General features: G+C 36.4%; 1 protein-coding gene across 1 annotated transcript in view; it reads left to right on the forward strand.

Annotated features, from left to right (window-relative positions):
- The window catches only part of hdac8 (histone deacetylase 8), a 45,872-nt gene that overhangs the window by 2,806 nt on the left and 15,527 nt on the right, over positions 1 to 27,539 (forward strand). The window contains exons 4-9 of the mRNA XM_056462115.1: positions 494 to 635; positions 926 to 1,038; positions 3,669 to 3,746; positions 8,061 to 8,169; positions 8,279 to 8,451; positions 10,872 to 10,966. Of these exons, the coding sequence (XP_056318090.1) occupies positions 494 to 635; positions 926 to 1,038; positions 3,669 to 3,746; positions 8,061 to 8,169; positions 8,279 to 8,451; positions 10,872 to 10,966 (710 nt within the window). The remainder of the gene's footprint in view (positions 1 to 493; positions 636 to 925; positions 1,039 to 3,668; positions 3,747 to 8,060; positions 8,170 to 8,278; positions 8,452 to 10,871; positions 10,967 to 27,539) is intronic.

Here is a 27,539-nt window from a genome sequence, read left to right on the forward strand (position 1 = left end):
CTTCAGTTTATGTACATTCTGTTATTATTTTAGCAATTTACATATTAATTATTTAGCTTTGTGTATATAAAATCACCTTTGTAAACTGAATGTGATGCACACACTACAATACAAATGTCTGACCAATTCAACCAATCAGTATCTCTTGTTTTTGTGCATGCAGTGCTGTCTGGCCTCCAGCAGGGGGCAGTATTATACTTGAATCTTTCTCAGACTCGCTAGTAGTTATTATCAGTATTTAATTTTTGTACTGGATCTCAGCCAAGTGCAATTTAAATGCCTGACAAACAGACACTTCACGCTAGTCTCTAGGGACGGATTGTTTTTGAGGGGGAAACAGCGCTCTTGCCAGAGGATCTATTTTAATGTAGCTCAGTGTTTATTGTTCTTTCTCACTCTCCGAGCTATCTTTCCTCTCACTTTCCTCTCTACACCCCATCCCATTGTCTCTGTGTGTTATCAAACCCCCCTCTCAATGCTCTCTTTTGTTCAGGTTATGACTGTCCGGTGGTGGAGGGTATTTTTGATTACGCGGCTGCCGTTGGAGGAGCCACTCTGACTGCTGCCCAGAATCTGCTGGATGGAAAGTGTGATGTGGCTATCAACTGGGCCGGAGGGTGGCATCACGCCAAGAAGTAATACAGCACAGCGGGCCTTTGTGCCCACCCTCTTGTGTTTCACCTCTACATCAATCATTGAGTTGCCAGTCTCATCTTTAGCATATAAGAAGATCTGTGTGGTTTACCATTTCGATGTTTTTGCAACATGTCAATGTTACGGTTTGTTTGCATGAGACAGCTAAACAAGTGTAGTGTTGGGTTTTTGTGAAATATGTTTGTTTACTGTAGATGATTGTTTACGTGTGTGCATGACACTGTTCAGTGGGTCACTAGAGCAACTAATTGAATGTGTGTTGTTATATAAGGGACGAGGCATCTGGCTTCTGTTATGTGAATGACGCGGTTCTTGGAATCCTCAAACTTCGGGAGAAGTATGACAGAGTTCTCTATGTGGATGTGGACCTTCACCATGGAGATGGTAATAACACTTCCATAACAATAATCATAACAAGCTGTTGTTAATTTCATTTAGCACACATATAGTACATATATTAGCTTAAGTTTTAAATTGGACCTTCAAATTCATCTATGTTTACAGCAAGAGGGAATGTTAGGTGACCATGTCACTCCACTGAACCTTTTTTATAATTGAAATTAAGTTATTCATAAATCTATATGTATAAATAAAAATGTGGTCGCACTTTACAATAAGGTTGCGTTAGTTATTAGTTGAAGGTGCAAAATGTAAGTTTGACACCCAGTGGTTGAACTAGGTATTGCGTACCTGGTTCAAAACAGACTAGTGCAGGTTCCCAGATTGATGACACTTACAGCAGTTTGAATGCCACTTTATATGACAAATATTGCAATACTACTGAAAGCAGATAGTTTCAGACCTTGAAAATAAAATAAACCATTTGCCACTGAACTTTAGAAGTGTGACTCGGTGCAAGCCAACATATATCAGTGATCTAGCATGTACATTAAATAATGTTAAAGAGGTTTAATATGAATTAATTAGATTATAAACCTTACGATTTCGTTGGACAAGAATCGCCTGAAGACATATTAAAAGATTTTTATTGAAGGATCACAGTGCATCCTCAAAATACAAATATTTTTTTTATTATTATTTTGTAAATTTATTTGAAAAAGGACCAAGTGTTCATAAATGTTTCCACTTCATGCATTATAAAATTTTTTTTTAAATTGTAGTCATAATAAGGAACCATAAAACAACAGTCATATACAGTACAATATAACCTTCCAATTTCGTTAGAGTGCAGTGAAGGCACTATTCTGTGCTTCTGAATGGCTGTATTTAAATTTCTGTCATGTTTTGTCTGGTACAAACAGCTCAGTTGCTTATCACTGCAAATCTCGTCACGTAGCGCTTTGTTAGGACACGGGATTACAGTGTAACCTGCTCACCTAATGTTTACGCTCATAATATTTATGTTATTTGCTAATTAATTACCACCTCATGTGGAACTCTGATTCTGCATCTCATTTCTGCAAATATCTGCAAACATATTATGGTATTTTTATGCTTTAGAAGAGTCAAACACTTACATACAGCCCCTTTAATAACTAACATGAACAATACATTTATTAAAGTATATATTCATGCTTGTTAATGAAAATGCAATTGTTTATTGTTAGTTCCTGTTGACTTACAGTGCATAAAGTAATGTTAACAAGCATGAATTCATATTTTAAAAATGCATTAGCGAATGTTGAACTATCATTAATTGATCAATGCTGTACATGTATTGTTCATTATTACTTCATGTTAGTAAATACATGAACAAACATTTACTAATTAAACCTTTTTGTAAAGTGTGACCGAAAATGTATTTTATACATACAGTAGATTACATGCACTTTAAAAAAGAGGCTGGGTTATTATAACCTAATGTTGGGTCAAATATGGACTAATCAAACGTTGAGTTAATTTTTTCTCTTAAATGTATTTAAATTGCACTTTTTAACCCAAAAGTTGGGTTTGTGCATATTCGACTTAACTTTCAGTAACAATAACCAAACCTTTTTAGAGTACACTTCTCCAATGAAGAGCAGATTGAGATTGCAGGAGAAGATGGTGCTTGCTTGCCTCCTTCACATACTTTGGATTTAAAAAATGTAATTTCATTTTCAATGGTCCAGAATGGGACACCACATCCCTCTGTTTGTTATTAATACAATGAAAAAGGTTCAAAAGAATGAGAAGATAGCCCATTTTAGCCGAGGGCATCAAATGCACCTCAGATCATAATTTGTAAGCAAACTTTGGCATGGTTCATGGGAGTATCCTCCCATCCTCCAAGTTCATTTTATCCAAACAAACAAATAAAAATGACATCAAATGAATTGGTGTGCACCAAAAGAGTGTGATAGCCCTCTTGAAGTCTTGTAAACCACAGCTAGGAACCTCTTTAAGGCTGTTTCTCTAGGCTACTATACATAAGCTGTCTGCCATATTGGAACATGGTCATAGCCAGACTGTAAACACTTAAAAGCAAGTGAACTTTTCCATCTGCATCCGTGTGTGAATATCTATATCGGCAATAGACTGCAGCAAAATATTTTGCTAAACTAACACAATACAATTAAACGCATTCAAGATAAATGTTTGTATTTACGTAATATGTACATGTGTGATGGATTTACATTCATATTTAATTTGGATTATATATTATATTAATTATGATTAATTGCAATTAATCTTTTGACAGCACTAGTTTTTAATTATTATAAAAAGTAGCTGTCTTTATAACCAGTGTTTGATATCTTGGAAAACACATTGATTTATAATCAATGTTTCTAAATCATTAAATGTGGATGGATATGTAGATATCTGAATAGTAGAACACTTCCCTTATTACTGTACAGTGTATTAAGATCAATAAGACGACAGTTTTCAACAATTTTATCCTGATTTTTCTTTATTTTAGTCTGAAATTAGATGTTTTTTTTTTTTAAATAATAGTAGCTTATATTCATTATTTGTTCTAATCTGTTACCTGTCAGGGCAAAAGAGCAGTTCCTCTCATACCTGTTTTAATATCCTTTCCCTTTAAGTGGACATGTGCATTGTTTCCTCTCCAGGTGTGGAGGATGCTTTCAGCTTCACCTCTAAAGTAATGACAGTGTCTCTGCACAAGTTCTCCCCTGGCTTCTTCCCAGGTTAGTTCAGCATGCTTCTACGCCTCAGTGAAGACCAGCATGTCTTTTAATTCCCTTAATTGACAGTCATGTTTCAAGCCATGCCAGAGCTTGAGCTGCCGGCTCCACTCCAGCGCCCAGAGTCTGATTACCCAGCTGATAACAGAGACTGGAGCTCTGTGGCTTCTTGGAGACTCTGAGAGCCCCTTCAGTACTTTAACAATAGCGCTCAGCAAAGGTAACTGGCTGAATGCTCTATGAAGGCTAGACACTGTGCGATTTAATTATTATTTGCTTGGTGATTTATTATTGGCTTGTTTTCGCTGCACAGTTGCCAATTCATTTTCACAAATGTTACACATTCAAAACCTTAATTCAGTATGTGGCACAAATGGAATAGCTTTTTGTAATGCTGTTATTTAAATTATGAATGCCACTCTACTTAAATGGATAGTTCACCCAAAAATGAAAATTGATTTAGTCACATTTTACTTGTTTCAAATCTGTTTGTCTTTCTTTTGTTGAACACTAAGGCAGTGTTTCCCAACCCAGTTCCTGAAGGCACACCAACAGTCCACATTTTCAATCTCTCCCTAATCAAACACACCTGAATCATCTTATCATAACATGAGAAGAGACTCCAAAACCTGAAGTTAATGGGTCAGATAACGGAGACATCCAAAATATGTACTGTTGGTGTGCCTCCAGGAACAGGGTTGGGAAACACTGCACTAAGGTATATATACTGAAGAAAGCTGGATACCTGTAACCATTGACTTCCACGGAGACCTGGAAGAAATGTGATGGAAAAAAATGGGTGGGAGAAAAAAAACGGAGTGAAAGGAAAATATATATATATATATTTTTTAAGTTTTTGCATTCCCTCGCAAAGATGTTTTGTGTTCCCTCGCAAAACGTTTATTTTTTACGAACACTTCCTATTCACTTCATACATGTCAACCCTCCCGTTTTTGCTGGGATTCTCCTGTATTTTACCATTCTATCCCCCTATCAAGTATTTTTCCATATTTGTCATATATTTTTAATCTTGAAAACATGTTGAAATTAATATAGAAATGTCTGCATTTATGTTCTATTCATTAAAGCTGTGTGTCAATCATCGCCCTTCATATGCAAACTTTTGAATCAGTAAATGCATGTATTGGCGCTGACTGATCGACGCGCTCCGTATAATAAACTGATACTAGATCAGCTTCTGTACATGCCAAGTGGAGCAAAAGAGCAGGACACTTTAGGATTCGGGTGTTTAAACAGACAAATACACTTAATAATAAGTAAACATGTCTGTCCTGCATGTTTTATTTCAAACATAACAGTTACTAAAGTAATGGAATGGTTTCATTATAGACCATTATAGGATGCAAAACATCTTTACATTCCCTCACAGAACATCTCTGCGAAATAACGCTAAACATTTTTGCGAGGGAGCGCAAAAACTTCAAAAAATGTTTTCTTATCACTCTGGGTATCACTTTTTTTCCCCACCCATTTTTTCCCTACCATCACGTCCCTTCCGGGTCTTCGTAGACTTCTATAGTAGGAAAAACAAATTCTTCAGTATGTAAGTCACCGGTTACATGTTTTAGCTTTTTTTTTTTTTTATATTTTCTTTTTTTAGACAAAATAAAGAAGCTAATAAAGGTTTGGAAACAATTGAGGTGGAGAAAATGGTGAATAAATGTACATTTTGGGGTGATCGATCCCTTTAAATATGAACAGCAGAAACTTTTGTAAAAATTGTAACTAGGGCTGCACAATAAATGGTTTTAGCATCGATATCGCAATGTGCGCATCCGCAATAGTCACATTACAAAGATATGCGACGTTGAGTCTGAATTATAGTTGACCAGGAGCTACAGAATTGTATTTAATTACTTTATTTCTATGTAATGAATACGATTTAAAAAAACAAAAATGTTTTTACTTAGAATTTTTGTCTTGTTGTCTAGTCCAAATATCTACATTTTAAGGCAGATCATTTTGCTTATTAATAGTTTTTACTTATTTCTTCTGACGGTGAAATTTAAACAATATTTTTACTTGTTCCAAGAATGTTAAGATATTTAAACTAGAAACTAGACAAAACAAAGAAAAGCATTTTTGTGCATCGTGACGGTTCAATTTCTGTACGTAAATAATGTTAAACTCCCTAGAAAACCATCAAATAGTGCTATTCAAACTATATTGTGAAACTGTATTCATATCGCAATATTTAATCGCAGAATAATAAAATAATTGTAACTCTTTTCTGTTGTTCTGCATGCCAGTGGCCAGAAGGAAGAGTCTGATCACTGCACTTGTATTTAAACAGCAGTCACTCTTTGAGTGAATTGTAGTCATTAGCCTGTCTTAAGTGTAAATTCCACTCTCCACCGCTGTAGTAACCCCCAAAGACATTAAGCATGAACGAATTCCCCCTATTTTTCATCTCTGAAAACATTAAAAAACCCTTCGTTACAACATTTTCTTTCCAAGCCCAGTCTCATGCATAGCATTGTGGGAACTGGAAATCCCCAGCGCAGTTTCAGCAATGATAAAGTAACATCTATGAAATTTGTTCCTTCAGTTTTAATAGACAGAGCATCATGATTTGAAGTTGTCTCAAAATGTTATGCTCATAAGTAATGTGTGGAAAAAAAAAGTGATATCACTGCAACAGTTTTATCTGAAAAGCACACTGTAGTTTGGGGATTATAAATTAAGGTTGGTAAATGTTTATTATTATTATTATTATTTTTTTTTTTTTTTTGAAAGTCTCTATAAACCCAGAGTGTATTTGATCAAGAATATACAGTTGAAGTCAGAATTATTAGCCCCCTGTTTGTTTTCCCCCCATTTTTTGTTTAATGGAGAGAAACATAATAGTTTTAATAACTCATTTCTAATAACTGATTTAGTTTATATTTGCCATGATTACAGCACATAATATTTGACTAGATATTTTTCACGACACTTGTATACAGCTAAGTGACATTTAAAGGCTTAAATAGGTTAATTAGGTTAACTAGGCAGGTTAGGGTAATTAGGCAAATCATTGTATATCAATGGTTTGTTCTGTAGACTATCAAAAATATATATATAGCTTAAAGGGGCTAATAATTTTGACCTTAAAATGTTTATCAAAAAATTAAAAATTGCTTTTATTCTAGCCGAAATAAAACAAATAAGACTTTCTCTAGAAACAAAAATATTATCAGACATACTGTGAAAATTTCCTTGCTCTGTTAAACATCATTTGGGAAATATTTGAAAAAGAAAAAAAGATTCATGGGGGGCTAATAATTCTGTCTTCAGCCATACACTGTGGTTAAAAATTATATTTTTAATTATTACATTATTTCTATTTTCCTATTGTAAAAACAGTTTTTAAAAATTTTATTTCATGAAAAGTATTTATTTAATGTTATTTTATAGACTTATAAACCTTTCATTTTGATCAAATGAATGCTAACATGCTGAATAAAATGAATTCTTAATAATAAATTAATTTATAATAAATTCTTTTAAAAACACTTGAGCAAAGCATAAAGTAAATTATTAATGTAAAGAGATAGTTCACCAAAAATGAAGACTCCTCATGTACTCACTTGTTCAAACCTATTTGAGTTTCTTTCTTCTGTTGAGCACAAATACTGGTAAATGGTTAATCTCTCATAGACCTCTGCAGTAATGTTTTTTTTTTCAATGGATACATCAACCAGCATTTTTCAGAATATCCTTTTTTTGTGTTCAACAAATTAAAGAAGCTCATAATGATTTAAATCGTGTTCTGGGAATAGTCAAAACTCTTTGCCAGAAGACCGCAGAGAACAGCCCCAGGAGTGACCTTGTAAAAGATATTAATTAACAGTCATACAAACATCTTTAGCAATCCCTATCTGCTTGATGGTTGGTCTCACGTGTCTGCCATGTTTGTAGTTTATTTACACTTTTCACCCTTCACTTTTCACTTTTTGGACAGTTCTACACTTACCAGAAATAGTAAACCATTCGGGAAACTTTGGCAAACTCTTTTCTTCATACTATGATACTATGTCATACTATGACATACTAATTCTATCTTCAAATACTATTTAGGATGGATAGTATGTGAACTGGGACGCAACATAAATTTCTGGTTCTTGCAATGTTCCTCAGATGGAAAAAGCAAGTACAAACAAAACTACTAATGTCACTGTGGCAATTTGAAAATGACAAACCCTCAAAAAATTTCCTTAATCATGGTGAGGTGACTTATTTTTAGGTGAACGATCCCTTTAAAATCCTTATAAATATGGATGTCCTTGATGGTGGACATTATCATTTGTTTCTCAGGCACAGGTGATGTGACTGACACCGGACTGGGTAAAGGACGCTGGTATGCTGTTAACGTCCCCTTTGAAGATGGTGTCCGTGATGATCGGTACTGCCAGACATTCACCAGGTCTGCAAAGAGACAATAACCAGTCAATCCACTCACCTTCTTTCTAATGTTTGTGGTTCAGTGTCATATACAAATACTAACATTATTACTTTTTTTGTTTTTCTGTTAGTGTGATGCAGGAAGTCAAAGCTCTGTTTAACCCTGAAGCAGTTGTGATGCAACTGGGAGCAGACACCATGGCTGGTGACCCTATGTGCTCCTTTAATATGACTCCTGTTGGAGTCGCAAAGTGTCTAAACTATATACTTGGCTGGGAGTTACCTACTGTGCTACTAGGAGGAGGTGCGTGTTATTACTTTTGTTGAATTGTTTTCTCATTTAAAAGGATAGCTCAACCAAAAATGAAAATTGTCATCTTTTATCACTAGATTTCCGCAAGACTGTTGTTTATCTCTGAATACAAATGAAGATGGTTTTTTAAATTATTGGTTTGATTTTACTTTAAAGTGTCTTTGTTACTGTGCATTTTTAATTTAAATACTGAGTAAAATTAATTAATTACATGTACTAACTCTATGGTTAGGTTTAAAATGCAGATTAAGTTCAGAGTTCCTTGGGTGCTATTATATTATTATACTATTATAATTAATTGTAATTACTTTAGTAAGTACATGGAATATGTTATGTGTCTAAAAAATTCTTTATGGAAAAAATGTCATAAATAGATATGAAAAGTAATTTATATGAATGAGCAGTGAGTAGAACTCAAGCAGGACTGTAAAGTTCCTCCACACCACACTTGCTCATCTATGTCTATATGTTCTTTGCCTTGTGCAATCGTGTTAGAATATGAAGGAGCTATTCCCAAAGCAATTTTACAAAATGTCTTTGTTTACTGAAGCATTAAGGCCTCTGTATACTTTAAACTAAATCGAAGAACAAATTAAAATTACATAATTTCAAACAATATCTGTCCAGAACAAAGTATTTTTTTAAGCTTGTTTTGGCAGTTTGAATCAGCTTTCCAAAACCTTTGTAGAACATTTGTGACTTACCATTGGTCCAAAACTGAATCCAGGCACTTGCACAGGTAGGACTCAACTTGTGCAGAGCACATGCCATTTTTTCTCTTGGATAAAAAATGGCCCTCTAAAATGAATAAAAAGTGCCCCCCACTCCTCACTTTGCGATCGTCCATCCCTGAAATCTGAAAAGCTATTCCATTCTCTTAAAGCTAATCTGAAGGCCACACTACACAACCTGACAATAGTCTTGATGCCCATCCAAGTTATGAGAACGACAAATAAGAACTTGACTTCTAGTTGATCATTTGGTATCAGAAGTGGCTTATATGAAAGGCAAAGGCCTCTAGATTACACTTATTTTATCAAAATGAAATATGTTCATGCCTTGATTTTTAATTATTTAATTAGGACAGTAAGGTCTGACTTTGCTTAGTCAAGTCTTGTCACTGAACAGAAATAATGTACAGTCTAGAATATAAAGTCATGGTGCAGTGGAAAAAGAATGAATATTGTGTATGACTCCATCATGAGCTTGGAGGACTGCATCCATACATCTCTGCAATGACTCAAATCACTTATTAAGAAAGTCATCTGAAATGGCAAAGAAAGCGTTCTTGCAGGACTCCCAGAGTTCATCAAGATTCTTTGGATTCATCTTCAATGCCTCCTTCTTCATCTTACCCCAGACATGCTTAATATTGTTCATGTCTGGTCAATGCGCTGGCCAATGCTGGAGCACCTTAACCTTTCATGCTTTCAGGAACTGTCGATGTGAGTTGCCCTCTCCAGTGGTTTGCAATGTAATGGGGTGCACAAATGTCTTGAAATCGCAGGATGTTGATGTTGCCATCCACTCATACCCATAATAAATGTAACCCCAAACATTTTTTCCTCACCAAACTTGACTGATTTCTATGGGAATGTTGAGTCCATGCGGGTTCCAATAGGTCTTTTGCAGTATTTGTGATGATTGAGATACAGTTCAACAGATGATTCATCAGAAAAATCTAGCTTCTGCTACTTTTTCAAATGATCAACTAGAAGTCAAGTTATTATTTGTTGTCAACTGGGATCGACAACAAGATTTTGTCAGGTAGTGTAAGTTAGAAATATGTAGCTGTTGAAATTTTACAGAGGGACTTGTTGAGCAGGTGGCAACCGATCACTGTACCACTGTATCCACTAAGCTCCTGAGAGACATTGTTTCAAAATTGTTTGTAGAAGCGTCTGTATGTCTAGTGCTTGATTTTCTACAACTGTGGCCATGGAAGTGATGATTTTGGTGAATTTGGAAGGGTGTTCCAAAACTTTTGGCAGCATAGTCTATTAAAAATAGGTTCATGTGTTTTTAAGCAAGTGGGTTGTTGGTTTGTGTGAATCACACTCACAGACAGAGCTTTAATGTTTAGATGTATTGTCTATTTAACAGCATGAATCAACAGGCTCCCTCCATGTCTTGATGCTGAAAACTCCATCTTCTGTCCTCATTGCCAGCTTTCTGACTCGGCCAAAAAGTTTATTAGTGTGTTGTTACGGCCAGGGGGGGTTGGGCTGAGAGAAGAAAGTGAACTTTTGTGATTTTGAAATGAGCTCTAAGCTGCAGACCTGCCTAGCCAAGCTCTAGATGAAAGGTAGTAATTACACTAGTACAATGAAGCCCTTTTGCTGACTTCAATCCCCCATCTCTCTCTTTTTCACTCACTGTATATACAAATCTGCCTCTCTCTCCCCACTCAGGCGGCTATAACCTTGCCAATACTGCCCGCTGCTGGACCTATCTAACTGGGACCGTCCTGGGACAGACTCTGTCTTCTGAGATCCCAGACCATGAGGTGAGACCCTGTTCCCTCTCTTCTTTCAGCAGCTGTCTAAAACCCCGCTCTCTCCTCCTCTTCCTCTTCCATTCCTGCTGAGTCACCCGGTCTAATCAAAGATGTCCAAGCACCTCTCAATAACTGGGTTTGTTTTCATGTGATTCAGAAGAAGGGAGGGGGGCGGGGGGTGTTCGTGTGCACACCAATGAAGGGGTCTTAACAATACTACTCTGTCCCTACCGGTTGACTGAGAGGGACTTGTGCTTTTCTTTCCTCAACTGTTTATGCCCCTCTCTCCTCTTTCTCTTTCCTGAGAGAAAGAGAATGTGTGTGCCCAGTTCTGAGCGAGCTCTTTTAAGAGCTTTTTTTGAGAAGCTTCTGAGGAGAGATGAAGGGATGGAAAGGCCTTCTGGTTGGTCTAAGAGAGCTTGATATCTTTCTTTTCTTCCGACTCACAAAGAAGGTCTTTTAATGTTTATAGAGAGCGCTTTCATGGTCACTGCAATAAAAGATGCCGTTGTGTGAGCTGACATGACCTCCTGCGTCATGTTGACCTTTGACCGCTCCACAGGGTGAGCAACTAAAATAACGCAGTGTAGATAATTGGCAGGGTGTTTGTTGATGTCAGGGATGGTCAATGATGATGATTAATACAGTTGTGATGAAATTTTCTGTAAGATGACTTTTCAATTTTGTTTTCATATCTTCAAAAGGTACATTAATATTATTTAATGACAGCTAAACTGTAGTTTGTAGTGGCTGCTTGATCATTCTAAAAAGATCGTGATCTCTATTCGACCCAACACATGATCTTAATTTTGCTTTTCTGCAATTCAGCCTATTATATTTTCAAGTTCAGGAGAGAAGCCTAAAGGCGGTCGCACAAGTCTTCACATTGTTTTATATACGTTGCTCGGCAATGTGGACCCCTCCAAATTGTGTTAAAAGTGTCACACACTGTATTTATAAGGTATAATTCACCCTAAAATGTCTTGTCTGTCTTCATGAAATGATGTATTTTCGGCCGCAAGATCACACATGAGCAGACGTTTGGTTACTATTGAGAGGATATGAGCGTGTCTGCCAATGATGTCTACTTGAGTGAACAGAACCTGCATAGGCTGTAAATAACAGGTAATAAAGTTATAAATAACGTTCAGTTTGTTGCACAGAGTGATCGTTTAGGAGTCGTGCAGGAAGTATGATTTGCATGTGTGTGTTTTCTCTCAAAGTGACTGCAGCCATGCACTCGGCAGTGAAAGTGAAACCAAAAGCACGCACATCATTTAAATGATCATATCACATTTTAGAGTTACGATGACGACAAGTATACGATATGTATTTTCTTTCAAAGCGAACACAAAGTGTTGTGCATCTTTAAAACAATTGACAGTGTCAGTTTAACTACTCTAGCTTATATAATGTTGAATATAATGCAAGAGGGAATCTGATAATGACGAATGTCTCATTTTACCAGTGAAAAAAATGGTCTGAAAATGTTGTCTATGATAAATGACAAGCACATGTCTCAAAACATAATAGTTCAACTTCAGGATTATGAATAGTTGTATACTTATGCCATCACTTTGCTGTGCATTAACAACCAGGACATTTTTAAAGTCTATTCAAGTTCACCATTCCAAGTCTATATACAATTTATCATTTTAACCAACAGTAGACCTACACATAGGCTTAATATTATTAGTGTTGTTTTACCATATGTTTGAGAATAATAATAATAGTCTACTCATTTTTTATACATTTATTTTACATCTACAGAATTGTGAGAAAACCGTGATCTTGATTTTAAGCAAATAAAATGGTGCTTCTCGTTTTAGCTAGAATCGTGCAGCCCTAGTTTGTAGTTAACCGTATCCACCTCCTCATTAACAACAGTAAATTAAAGGGATGGTCCACTATATATCATATATCATATATATCTATATATGTGTGAACTTAAACAGCATCTCTGAATGTAAGACGCTCAAAGTTCAATGCAAAGAGAGACCTTGGTTTTTACAGAGTTAGCTTAGCAAAGCCTACAATGAACGAATTTTGGGGACTACAAAAAATACTTCCGGGCCTTGTGAGATCACAAACGTACTTTTACCGCGCACACACACTGCGCAGCTAAGAGGCGTGGCCAGAGGCACTGTAATGTTAGAGCAGAGGGAGAAATGCCCTCCTGCTATTTCCACAGAGCTTCTTCAGTTTCTGTATTAGGGCTTCGAAAGGACACGACACAAAGACAGAAGTGCTTACAGTTCAATATTAATTATGTTCCAGAGAATTATAAAATACATAGCAAGCATGATTTGACAAAACACAGCTTCCAGAATCTCCCCCAGTTCAGTGCTGCATTCGGTTAAAATCTCCTCAAAGAAGGAGCAGCTCCAAGCAGACGCTGTGAACTCAGAGCCACGAACTTTAAGTGTTTTTATTTGTTAAAATTGATATTGACATGCACAGTGTCTAGCCTTAACGGTATGTTGTAGCAAAGATTTAAACAACGGGAAATGCTGTTTGCCACCGCTAACGATTTAGCTACAAATTCATATTTATCAGTCAAACTGCTGTAAACACACACACTCTTCACCAGCATGTGCAGCGTCTCTCTCTCTCTCTCTATGTGTGTGCGACTGTGCAGTGTTTTTCTATAGGCAGCTTTTCCATGCGTTTTACATCTCAGATAATGAACTCGCAAAAAATATGTGAACGATTCATATTACTTACACATGCATATTCTGAATATATGTGAAAGACGTCGTGTAACGCGTTGAGTTAAAAAAAAAAATAATACAGAAGAGCTCGCCTAACTCATGTAGCAGCAGAAAAATAAATCAAGGCTCACACAGGTCGCATCCCACATCAAGTGCTTTATTCTTCTGTCAGCAGCGTCACTGTATCCGAGCATCAGAGAAAAAGAAAAAAAAAACATCGGTCCCGTGCACATGCGCTTCTCGTGTTATACGCGTCTACAGATAGTTCATACACATGCACACACATAACAAACACATAACACACACACACACACACAATGGCAAACTCTCTTAAAGGAGCCGCACCCTATTTTCACACGTTACAGACATTTGTCAGATGTTATTTTAGAGAGCAGGCATGAGGTTGACTGACTGTTTACACAAAAAGCGCATGCTTTTACGGTCGAATCGCAGCACATTATGACACATGATTAATCAGGGTCACTTGAGGGCGGGCCTTTCAGAGGAACTAGAAAATATATCAGTCGTTTTAATGTTAGCTGAGTAGCTGTATATAATCAAAGTGACATCTATGAAAAAATAACGCGGTTTCCCTCAAGTGAAATATGAGCACACATTGTTTTGCATCTTAAAAACACAACCAAGTCTTAAAAATACATTGTGGACGACCCCTTTAAGAAAACTATTGGAAATACACCAAGAATACAAAATATATCACGCTTGCGAATTTAAAGGCACAATATGTAAGGTTTTGTATCAAGATATATAACAAACACTGGAAAAGTACATATTTTGCTGACTTAAATATTTACACTATAACAAATGTTTAAAAAAAAAAGTTCAAGTCAAGAGAAATGAGCAATTTTAACTAGCGGCACAGATCATGTCGTGTGTTGCAATGGTAATGACATCACAGACCCTCGATTTCTGTTTTTTTTTTTTTTATTTGTATAGATCAGTAAAATATCAAACACGCTTTAATATGTTGTGCGTTTTGTTAGACTGCACATGGTAACAGAACCCTAAAATGTATTTAGTATGATAAAACTGTGCCGCTTCTTTCCCACATGGTCACGACTGGAAGAACCAATAAAAGCTCTGCTGATTTTGTACTGCATTACTCACGTCACTAACAAGCAATTACTTTTTGCTCTTGTTTCTCTTCACACTATCTTGCTAATAAGTCTTGAAAACTTTAAAGGTGCAGCATGTAAGTTTGACACCCAGTGGTTGAACTAAGTATTGCACACCCGTATCAAACACTCGGCTCCTCCTCTGACGAGTCCACGCAATCGCAGGTTGCCAGATTGACGTGTGTCTGACTAACGAGCGTAAAGGCTGATTTAAGTAAGATTTGAACTGTTTTCTAACTAAAGCAACAGCATGTGATAGAAAAAATATTTTTTTACAAAAGGACTTTTTGTCCTAACCAACACCTGAAACAGCTTCTATTTCTCACAGGTGAACAATGATCACCTCAGGTACACCTCATGTGCTTTTTTCAGTATTAAATGCTAAAGTGAGTTTGAATTCCATTTCACATGACATTTATTGCCATATTACTGAAACAGCAGCAGATAGTTCACCTCAGATCTGGAAAATAAACCGTTTGAAATTGAACTTTAGACTCAACACCAACACATATCAGTAATTTAGCTTAGCATGTAAATTTAATAATGTTTAATATGTATTCATTAGATTGTAAACCTTACCATTTCATAAGTGAGTGCAGTGAAGGCACTATTCTGTGCTTCTGAATGGCTGTATTTAAATTTCTGTTATGTTTCCTTTGGTGCAAACAGACAAATTGCTTATCACTGCAAATCTCATCACGTAGCGTGCTGCTAGGACAGAGGGTTACAAATGTAACCTGCTCACCTAATTTTTACGCTTATAATATTTATATTATTTGCTTAATAATAACCTCATGTGGAACTATGAATCTGCATCTCATTTCAGAGTCTGCTACTGTCCACTGAAGGTCACATTTTTGGTTGAGAGCACATGCTTTGAGAGCCTTCCTGACTGAATGGATGAAATACGTTGTTTTCCATGAAGGCAACCCAGGGTGCTGAAATATAATTAACTAAATAATTGGCATTGAGCGGGTTAAAACAACTATAACAAAGACAGACGTTCTGGTCTGTATCGGACATTTTCAAAGCAGAATAACTGACTTCAGCATTGCTTTTCAGATAAACAAGAGTGTTCACTTGTGCATGTTTCTTAAATATCTGCAGAAATATTATGGTATTGTTATGCTTGAGAAGAGTCAAACACTAACATGTAGCACTTTTAACTCATGCATGAAAACCATTTTTGCGTGAATCCCATAGGATGTAATAATAATGACAACTCCCATGATTCACACTTGGAATGTGTGTCATGACATCAAACTTATTTTGTTGTGAATTATTGACACACTGGGCTGGGTTTAAAGTTTTCCATCATTATAACGAATTTTCATCTATTGTATAAAATGAGGGGTAAGTAAAGCACTTTCAGGCTCGTAGGCAACTATGAGAAGTTCAAGTTCTCTAAGATCCTGTCTGTGGCTTGCAGCAGCTGTGAGATGCAAAGTGGGCAAATAGGCCCACTTGGCTCTGCCACGCTACCAGGTCTAGTTATTGTTAGTGTTATCGTTGGACTCATTTTTATTTATTAATTAATTTTCCATTAATTGGTACAATTTTCGGTGCTTGTTTCATTTTTAGTTTTTTCAGAACAATATCTGGCAACTCCTAAATTCACTTAAACTGGCAGTCATCACTAAAGTATAATAGTTATTACTGATAAGACCACATTTTAATAGACAAATGCAATGGTCATATTGATATTAACTCTACGAAACTGTCACATGCTTTCGTAACAATACCATAATGACTCCATAAACATAAGTGCTAAAATCGGAATGATTGAATTGCCCCAATTCATTTTTAACTTAGACCCTACAAAATACACCCTACAAACACACAATACAAACACAGTAAATAGAGATGCACTGAATATTTGGTCTCTAAAAATAAAAAAGCAAAAGTGCGTTTTTTGGTTTTTGGTTGAAAGATTTTTTTTTCACCAAAACAACGCGTCAGAAACAGTATGTTGTGATGACACAAAAAGAAACCGTGGTGTGCACTTGCCCGTCTGAAGCAGCATGTCTGCAGTGTGTCTATTCATTCTATTTGGATCCTCTGCACTTCATCGTGACTATACTTGATCCGCGATATATGAAGATTACCTCTTGAATGCGGAAAGAAATCAGCGTGCATGCGAAATGATCCAGACCATGATGGATGTGGAGAACCCGCAACGAGAACGGGGGAATATTTCTGCTAGATATATATATATTTTAAATTTGACCAAAATGTTAATTTATGCCCTGGCCAAATTTAAATACACTTTCTCGAATCTTTCTCAAACATCAGTGAGACGACAAGCTCAACCACTCAACAGCTAAATTGTTATCTGTCTGAAGTCCCCATCCCCAAAAGTGATCAAATATTTTCAGAATTTGTATTTGATTTATTCTTTGAAACTTTAATATTAAACATTAATAATTTATGCAATTGCAATGCCTTGATTTTTAGTAAGGCTAGTACACACAGTCACAGCAATAAATGCATTAGTACTAATAATTGGCATCATTTCTTTTGGTGTTTCCATTTTTAGTTTTCAGCCTTGGTTTCCTCATTTTCAGTTTTGCCTAAGAATTTCATTTCGGTGCATCCCTAGTAGTAAAGTCGATTTTGTTATTATAATAATTTTTTTATATATATTTTGTAACCTTTTAAACTATTATTACTCCAGTGTAAATGGTGAGCCTGTGGTGTCTTGATGTTTTTTCTCTTGTGCTCTTTTTTTTTTCCCTGCCTGTTCTGTTCTTCTCACTATAACTTTAAAGCATTTGTTTGTTCTCTGTAGTGCTTTATAGTCTCCATATGACGGCCATATGACCCAGTCCTTCCTAAGAACTCAAGTCTGCCGGTCCCCAAGACATTCAGAGTTAAGGACCACCACTCTTTCTCCCCCTTCTCCTTTTCTCTTCCTCATTCCTCCCTCTCTCTTTATAGATTCTCTTCCATTATTGTTCCCTCCATCGGCTTTTCAAAGCATGAAACACTCTCTCCTCCCCTCTTAGAGAGAGGAACCCCATCTCCTCACCAGCACTGTTATTGTGTGTCCATCTTGGCCAAACAAAACACTATTTAACTGTAGTGTGAATCTGTAAAGACAAAGAAAGAGAGAGAGAGAGAGGGAGTGATAAGGCTGTTAAAAGACAGAGAGGCATCCACCAATGGGGTATAAAAAAAGATAGAAGAGTGTTGCAGCATAGAAGAAGCTGGGAAAGAAGAGGTGGAACAAGAAGCACTTTGTACCTGTGCTGTCTTTCTCTCTCTCTCCTCGAGTCGGTCCAGCTGCTGAGACTCAGAGGCGGCTCAGTCTGGGTTCTGCCCTGCCAGGACTGGAAACAATGAAGACAGACTGGAGTGGAGGCATACAACGAGCTCATTCAGGCCCTGTCACAGACACAGAGAGATGAAAAAGTGAAGCTAATATAGACCGTCCTCTCACAAGGGAGAGTCCCAGAAGAAGAAGAAGAAGAAAAAAAAAAAAAAAACAACGCAAGCCTTTTATTGAGACCTGAATTGTTTCTCTTTAAGAAGCTGATGAATTGGAAAAGCTTGTGCTGTGCTTGGGCCAAGACAGCCTTGATATTGGTCTAAATCAACTCCATTGTTGGCCCCATCTTCTTCTTTTATTCCAAGAAAATGGTGTCAATTCAGATTATATTTATTTATTTTGGTTGTTTAACCCATTTGGACCAACAAATGTTTTTAATTTATTATTAAGTTTGATCGAAACCTAATCTATAAGGATATTTTAGTGTGTGATTTCTGGATACAAAGACTCAGGTCTTTTTTCCTTTTACTAAAGATCATGTTTGTAGCAAAAGTAGTGTAATGTTCATGTGGTCTCCAATCATTAATTGACGCAGGTCCCTGAGATATATACTAAAGCCATTAAAGTTGTTGTGTCTCTGGTAGTGTGTGTAATTAGAGTTGTGTGTAAAGGTGAAGTGTGTCATTTTTGTGTCACTATGACAGCAAATGGAATTCCATAGGTGTTTCCCAGTAACTTCTGTTCTGTTCTGCAGTAAATAAACGTTCCTGTCCTGGGGTCTGTTTTTCATACGTGGATTACTCAATTAGCTAGATTTGGTAATTGATGATTTGACACGATCCAGGATCATTTCGTTCTTGTAAACTCATCCAAGATTTGTTGTTAAAGCAACAGTTCTGGTAGCTCAAACCTGCTTGGGAGCAGCAGCTTATTTCATATAAACAGGATTAGATCGGGTCATTTCAAGCAAAGGGGATAGTGAAAGTATCTACCGAATGCTGATATTTTGCTATAGTAGTAGTTATATTCATATGGGAAAACAGTAAATAGTAAAAAAAAAATGTTGGCAAATTCCAGGCAGGGAGTGGCACTGCCAAAATATCAATGGAGTGGCTTCACAACAATTCGGTGAATGTCCTTGAGTGGCCCAGCCAGAGCCCAGACCTAAATCCTATTGAACATCTTTGGAGAGATCTGAAAATGGTTGTACATCGTCACTTCCCATCCAACTTGATAGAGCTTGAGAGGTATACAAAGAAGAATGGGCAAAAATTCCCAAAGACAGGTGTGCCAAGCTTGTGACATCATATTCAAAAAGACTTGAGGTTGTAATCGCTGCTAAATGTGCATCAACAAAGTATTGAGCAAAGGCTGTGAATACTTATGTTCATGTTATTATTCAGTTTTTTTTTTATAAATTTGCAACAATTTCGAAAAATCTTTTTTCACATTATCATTATGGGGTATTGTGTGTAGAATTTTGAAGGTTGAAGAACCAAATTAGCCAGAGATCAGTTATCAAGATTAAAATATCCAGGATCTGCAAAATCATCTTATATCATTTAAGGGAGGTACAAAGAATGGACCTGGCCCCCTCACAGGATTGATTAAGCTAGAACTGGCCATGTGTCAACAAATCAAACTTTATCATGGCATCTTATCCCTGTACCCAGTCACATTACAAAAATTTGTTGAGAAGATATTTCGCAGTGCTCATTATATTGATACTGTGCAACATTACCACAATTTAATGGTAGATTTACATCCCAAAAAACTACACAGACCACAAACATACCAACAAACAAAAAACAGCACATTGTCAGAACATGTGGCCATAAAAAAGACTGAATGCTCAAGCATGCTCTTTAAAAAAATTATTGTAGTCACATTGTTGCTCAGTTCAAAACCAGCACTGGAACTCACAGCAGATGTTTGTTTTTGTTTGTGATAGAGGAAATCCTCCTGTCGTTTTAACACCTTTAACATCGTAATACCATACAAATACTGATAAAAGTGCCATCACATGAAATACATTCAGCCCAGCACTCTCCATTTGGATTTGCAAATATTCATTTCAAAGGAGTGTCATAAAAGCCATTTTTTATTTATTTATTTAACTTTTCATGTCTTTGTGTTTTTGGTCTTATTAATGACAGCGTGGCTGTCAATGCTAAGACAATCAGGACTAAATGTATTATTTTAGTTTTTGTTCCAGAGTGTAAATAAAAGAGTCACTGTTAATTATCCATGCTCTTTAGTTGGAATCAAGGGTGTTTTAAATTTATTTACTACTTTTTCAGTTATGAGGCCTTTGTGTCTTTTGATGCTGAACATTTTATGTGAATAAAAAAAATTAAGATCAAACTGATGGCAGTTTGATGATGTTTACTGGTGAAATTTAAACATTAAAAAAACACATATTTTTAAGGGATATAAAAGAAAATTGTCATCAATTACTCAATAGTCATGCACCTCTAAGCCTGTATGGCTTTCCATCTTAGAAACATGGAAGATAACCAAAGATCATTTAAAAAAATGAAATAATCTGTTTTTTTGTCTCATGCATAAATGGTTACCATAACTGTCTATTTAACAACTAGGGATACAACGATTAACTGATTTCAGATGCACTCCTTGAAAAAGATTTTTTGGCCCACGTCTTGCATTGAATAATATACTGACACAACTCTGATAAATAGTAATAAGCAGTTAAAATAAAAATGATAGCCTATGGTCTGCGCAATAGCCTAGTGGTTAGCACAGCAAAATATGGCCAGGGCGTCCAGAGTTCCAATCCCGAATCCCGATTTTATATATATATATATATATATATATATATATATATATATATATATATATATATATATATATATATATATATATATATATATATATATATATGTATATATATATATGTATATGTGCGTGCGTGTGTGTATGTATATATATATATATATGTTTGTATGTGTGTGTGTCAGTGTGTGTATATGTAGATAAATGTTTTTTTAAACCGTTTTCATGTGATTTTCTAAACTAGTAGTCTTGGAAATTAATGAATGCATAATAATTATGATAACCGTGAAACAGTAATTATTCTTCAGACTATAATCGTACAACCAAAATCTATAATCGTTGCATCCCTATTAACAACATTGTGTAAAATATCTACTTTTTTTGCAATATCAAATATAAATTTATAACAATATACAGCTTAGTAAATGATTGTCATCTATATTGTTTAACACAGGACATGAAAGTCCCTGCTGATGGGCAGTTTGGCTAGACTGGGAACGTGTGGCTTTGTTCTGATCCAATCTTATCAGCTAGTGGTAGGAAATTTGCAGTGTTTTTGTTTGAGTGCCGTCAGGGACTGTGCTCGGCCTGTGGGTGGAAATGGACCCTCGCTGCTCTGTGGCCAGTCAACATCTGTACATCCTCTCTTTAAAAAGAAGAGGGAAAAAAAACCTTCTTTTCACTTGTTTCTGCCAAGTTATTTTCAGCACAGCCCAGTGAAATAACAAACACCCAAAGCTCTGTTTCCCCCCTACAGTCAGTCAGTCAGCCAGATAGACGTTGTTCCTTTCTCTCCGCTTCTTTATTCAACTCAATTTCACATGAGAATTCAGAGAGGGGCCGCAGGGAACGCACAATCTGCATCATTTCCCCCAATTGTACAAGCAGTGTCTCTGACAGACAAACTTCATCATGCTAGCGAGCAGCTGAAGTACTCCACCCACGATCTCAAAGATTTATCCACATAGTTTACAGGTTTATTCAGCAGCTCGCACAATATCAAGATGACTGCTTGTGGTTACGCTAGTCAAACAGCGCTAAAGAGATTGTAAAGTCTTCTGTCCTGTCTGAATAACCATAGGAGGGGGTAGAGACCCCATTGAGTGGGACAAGGACAGACGGTGCATTGACGGTGTGTGTATTGAGAAAAGTGAAGATGTGTGAATGTGAAACCGTTTTAGACGGGCAAGTTTCCTCTCAAATTGATTTGTACGGACGCAGCGGGATAGTTTGCCATCGCTCTTCTGCTGGTTTAGCTTCTTCTGTGCTAAGTTGTGATGTTACTACATTTACAATTCATGAAATGTTCCTTCTGAATCCTTTTTTGACGCTCTCATTGGCTGCCAACATTTTCACGGCTAGTTCAACAGGATGTTGTGATTGCCAGTAGTGTTATGTTTGCATTGTCTGTAGTTTTACCCTTTGAACCAGGTCTGGTACTTTACTGTAAAGTGTGAGACAGACTGTCAGCGCTGGCTTGGCTCATTACTGCCGGCACGTACTGACCGGTCTAGAAAGGAAGCATTTCAGACATCGATACTGTATGTCCGCCCATGTTTTTTGACTTGAGACAATAATAAAACCATGTGTTTGGCGATTCAGTGGATGTCATGACCACTTATATTTCATATAGCGTACCGTCTTTTGCCAGCTATTGATTTCTTGTCATTTGAGTAAAGGAGTCATAAGGATCAGGTGTTACTTAACCTCTCCAGTCTCATCCGTCTTGTGACGCCAAAACAGTAACAAATAGTGGGAGCTCTATCTTCTTCTGTGGGTGGGACTATTTGTGCTGTTGCGTCTGGGAAGTAGCTGGCTCCCAGTATTCCGGAGTGGAATAAATGGTGGAAATGAGCTTTGGGGAAGTCCATAATGGATGTTGGGTGGTGTTGATGGTTAACAGGGTCAGGGTTTAAAAGGTCAGGAGATGAAACCTATATTCACCTTTATGATGAACTGCTGACAATGAAGTGTGCGGTCATATTTTGACTGAGAGTGGATCACTGTTTTCTTAGTCTGCCCTGTTAAAGAGGGAGGTACTGATCTTATTCTGTTATGTGTAATTATATCTGACTCTATGAACTTTTTCATCTATTTTGGAATTAAGTTCGTTTTTCTTAATCATGGTGGTGTGGAAACAACAAGCAAGCAAAACTGTTAGTTCTGGCAAAAATTACAAGGGGTGTCTGGTCTGTTTTTTTTTGGGATCACTGGAAACTATATTGCCGATAGCGATTACATGGTTTATTCGAAGCGTTCTATTAGCCATGGAGGATTGTATTAAACTACATTTGTGTATCAAACAACAATATATGTTAAATAAAATTTTAAAAAAGGAGAAAGTATAACATATTAACTAAAAACAATTTAGTCTGTGTTAGTTTAGTAACTGGGAACAGCTGTAGAAACAACTGTAGATACATACATAGATACATACATAGATATATACATAGATATGTTACGTTACATTCCCTTAATTTTGTCTAGGGTAGGGCAACACAGGTACGCAACAGAATGTTAGTGGAGTTTGTGTGTGTGTCAGCAATGAGGTCTCTTATAGTAGTATCATTAGTAGAAGACGTTGTAATAGTAGTAGTTGTCGTTGGTAGTAGTATCAGTTGTAGTATCTATCTTAGTTAGTTAATCTCTATCCATCCATCCATCCATCCATCCATCCATCCATCCATCCATCCATCCATCCATCCATCCTAGTTATTTAGTATCTAAGTAATTAACTAAGTGAGTATTAGCTGTTGACAACATTATCTGTAAGCTAAAAACTTAAGCTAAAACCAGATTACTGTTTCAAATCAGTCAGCTCTCGGTTTATATTTTTTTCTAATGTACTTTAAGGATGAGAGGTAATAAAGTGAACTGCAAAAACTCTTGTATCAATCTATAATTTTAACTCGCTTCAGTCAGATTTGGGTTTTTAAAAAAAATAAGAGCGGTAGAGTCAGAAACTACATTTAGTGGCACAGACACTCTGTTACTGTGAAGATGAGTATTTTATTAGTAATTTTTTTTTTACTTTCCACACTCTGCACTATTTTTGAAACTATTTAGCTTGTTTTGGTAAAAATGTTTTGCTTTCTTGCCAACTTTAACAAACTAATTCAAGTATGACACGAGTCACCGGAAAACTTTGTCCTCTACAATAGACAAATGACCCAGACATATAAATTTAATTATTCAATATGACATTTCCTTATGCCTCTTATTGTTCTTGCAGTAGTGTTGTGTCTTTGAAATGTTTCTGCTACTGACAACTTTGAGCAGAGCTTAAATTTCTGAACTCTTCCGCTCTTGGTGCTAGCCAACTTACAAAACTGCTTATTCATTGACGTGACTAACTAGGTGGTGTTGAAAGTTTTTGAGTGCTTCTCGCCTTATAGAATTTACTTGATACACACATTGCAGAATGGTAATGAATTGTCTTTTTCACTCAGCTTGTAGAATGGCCAAACTGGTGAACCCATTTTTAGCAGCAGGTAAAAATAATGTCTTGCAGGCTTCTCATCGTCTGATTGCCCTTATGGATCAACCTAAATAGATACTTCAAATCAAACCTCCCAAAGCAGTTATTGGCTCATTGGGATCATTGACCATTCAGTCGGAACACCCCTATCGAGAGTCATGCCACCTTCGTGTCAAATTAAAATCTTGTGTTCATCATCTCGATTTAAAGTCAGTTTCACTTCAGTTCATTAAGAAATTGTAAACATAATAGATAACGAATAAACATGACAGAATGAATCACACTCATTAAAAAGTCTTATAGACGCAATCACTATATATGATGATCAAATTGAGTTTAGACTTTAGTTTACACTTAACAACACGCATACAGCAGAGGACTTTAAATACAGTAAACAGCTTATCTTACCTCATATCTTATTTCATCAATTACATTTATGAGCCATTTAAGACCTTTTTGTAGCATCAATGTTAAGGTGGATTACTCAGTCAGTGGAACGACTGGAATCATTAAAACTATCTTCATTTGTGTTTCAAAGTCTTGGATTGTATTTGGAATGAGACCAAGGTCAATAATCCATGATTTCTGGCTGAACTACCTCTTTAAATACAAAAGTTTCAATGTGACAGTAATGTGTTCCAAACCAAACAATGCAGCAGGGTTGTGGACAGTGCTGTTTCAGATTAGCCTGCTTGGGAAAGGTTGAGTTCATGGGAAAACAAGTGGCATACTGTGTTCTTTCAAACAGCATAATAACTAATCATGAGCACACATGTACCAATCATTGTACAAGTGCGTTCTGTTTACACCTTTCTGGAGTGTGCGTGTAAAAACACGCTAGACTACACACATTCACAGACTCGTATGTTGTATAATCCCTAGCATGTTGCGGCGCATTGAGACCGGAGGTAAGCCGGATAAACAAAAGAGCAGTAATTGAAAGCAGAGTTGAGCTAATGCATCTAACATACTACTAACTCAATCTTTGTCCAATTTAAACACCAGATAGTCCATCAGCACAATGCAGACAGTGTTTTTTAAATGAGCAGGCAATATGTCTGGCTGTCTTTTTGGCTAGTTTTAAAGTTATCATTTCAGAATCATAATACATCACTAAATGTAGTTCAGATGCAATTCATTATAGGGGAAACTTTAACTGCTTTTTGGCTCACTTTATCTGTCTTGAGGGACTGAATGCTCTGAATAACTCAGCATAGTTAGCCAGTGTTGAATATGTTGTTGTATATGTGTGTGCTTGGGGAAAAAAATGGAAGTATGACTAAACATTCACAAATTTGCTCAAGTATTTATTGCTTCCTAGCTGTGAGAAAGCTGTAAACTTGTTTTATCGAAGGAAACCTTGATCGCATTGAAATGGTTAATAGCAAATATGATTACTGCCCTTGCTCCTGAGATTTTGGCTTACCTTTATGCTGGTCATTTGAGCAGCAAACATAATGCCGTTTTGGTTGATTTGTAAAATTTTGCACCTAAAGCTAAATAAGTTTTTAGTTCGACTAAAACATATCTTAACCCCAGGGTCAGACATTTTGTAAAGTTTTTGGCAATCACATCACAATCTCTTCCAAAGTATTGGAAGTTAGAACTACACGTATTGGATTTTTTTTCAGTTAGACGTAGCACAATACAGTTCTAAATCAAAAGCCTCTGCCCTTTAGGTTGCACCTGTAAACTTGTCACAGCATGGTTTTGAGTGGTTTACTTTCACTTTTGAATTTAATATCACACATCCTTTAACCACTGTGAAAACATCCCTACTCTTCATCAGTCTCAGACAAGCACATAGTTTAAGTTTTGTTTGATGACAAACAGGCTGCCAAGTCAAGATGGCAATGGGATCAGGGCTGGGTGATAAAATCGGTATAGATTAAAAAAAAAATGGTATGTAGTTTTGGTATAAAGTTCTATAGATTTATTGAAATGTGGCTGCTGAGCGAGTGCCTTGGAAGCAATGCCAATAAGCTAAGTTTGTCATTTTCAATGGAGACGTGACTTGCACGACGCGCGTATGGGAGTGACATGCATATGTTGTGCAAGCAGTGCACACGTGATGCGCGTGCATTTTCCAGGTACACCTAGTTGAAAACGTATAAACTTTTCCGAATGCCAAGAGTGTACTGCGATTCATGCAAGTAGACCTAATCAATCTGCTTCACACTTTTGATAACGGCAGACTAATTACCTCAGACAAACACTGCAGTGCTTTTTGCTTTTCTCCATAAACTTATGTCGGAGCTGCAGCAATGATTTGTCCATTTGTCGTTCTCTAAGAAAACGATTGATGGTCGCCTAGTTACGAGAGAAGCTAGGGGAGCGTGAGCGCAAAGTCCATAGAAAATGGTGAAGGAAACCACACACTCGCGCTTCTTACTTCAGGTCAGAATAAAAACACGAGAAAATGAGTGCCATATGACAGCAGTAAGGAGACTGTAAATAAAAAAGAATGTAAGGATGTCGCCAGAGTGGCTTTTAGGTTTCTTTTCTTGTGCATCCCAGCCACTGGCACCCCATCTGAAAGAGTTTTTAGCATAGTGGTAATGTGGTCATGTAGTTGACTGATGATGGCTGGTTCATTTACCTGAAAGCTCAGGTTTGATTTTCATAATTTTTGTTTACAGAGTTTGAGAATTACTATATCATTATTATTCACACTTTAATGTTTGCTTTGATTATTCAGTATTTACTCTTTGTTATTGAACACACTTTGTAACATTTTATCAAGTTTAAGAGTCTCCTTAACTCTTCTGTTTATTTTATTATGAAGAGGTCAGATATTTTGTTTAAATATTTTTGTTTTTGACTATTAAAACTATTTGCCTTAGTAATGTTGGTAAATAAAAAAATGCTAATATCCCTTAATGAATTGCTAAAAATATTTAATAATTATTGATACCAAATGATATAAAACATGATATTGTGATTTTTTTTTTTTGCAGTATTGCCCAGCCCTAAATGGTATAATGAAATATTATGGCTGGGTGATTAATCAAGCCATTTGTCATGCACATTTTGTAAGCAAAGCCGGTTCTATTTCTAGTTTGCAATTTCAAATCATTAACCTACTGGTACAGGTTTTTTAAAATATTAATTTTTAAAATACAAATTTTTGGTTGCATGGTAAAGAATGTGACCCAATTCGAGTGTGGGCCGGGTCGAAAGCCATGGGAGCAGAGCAAGG

The sequence above is a fragment of the Danio aesculapii genome, chromosome 7 (genome assembly GCF_903798145.1).
Source record: "Danio aesculapii chromosome 7, fDanAes4.1, whole genome shotgun sequence".
Classification (NCBI taxonomy): Eukaryota; Metazoa; Chordata; class Actinopteri; order Cypriniformes; family Danionidae; genus Danio; species Danio aesculapii.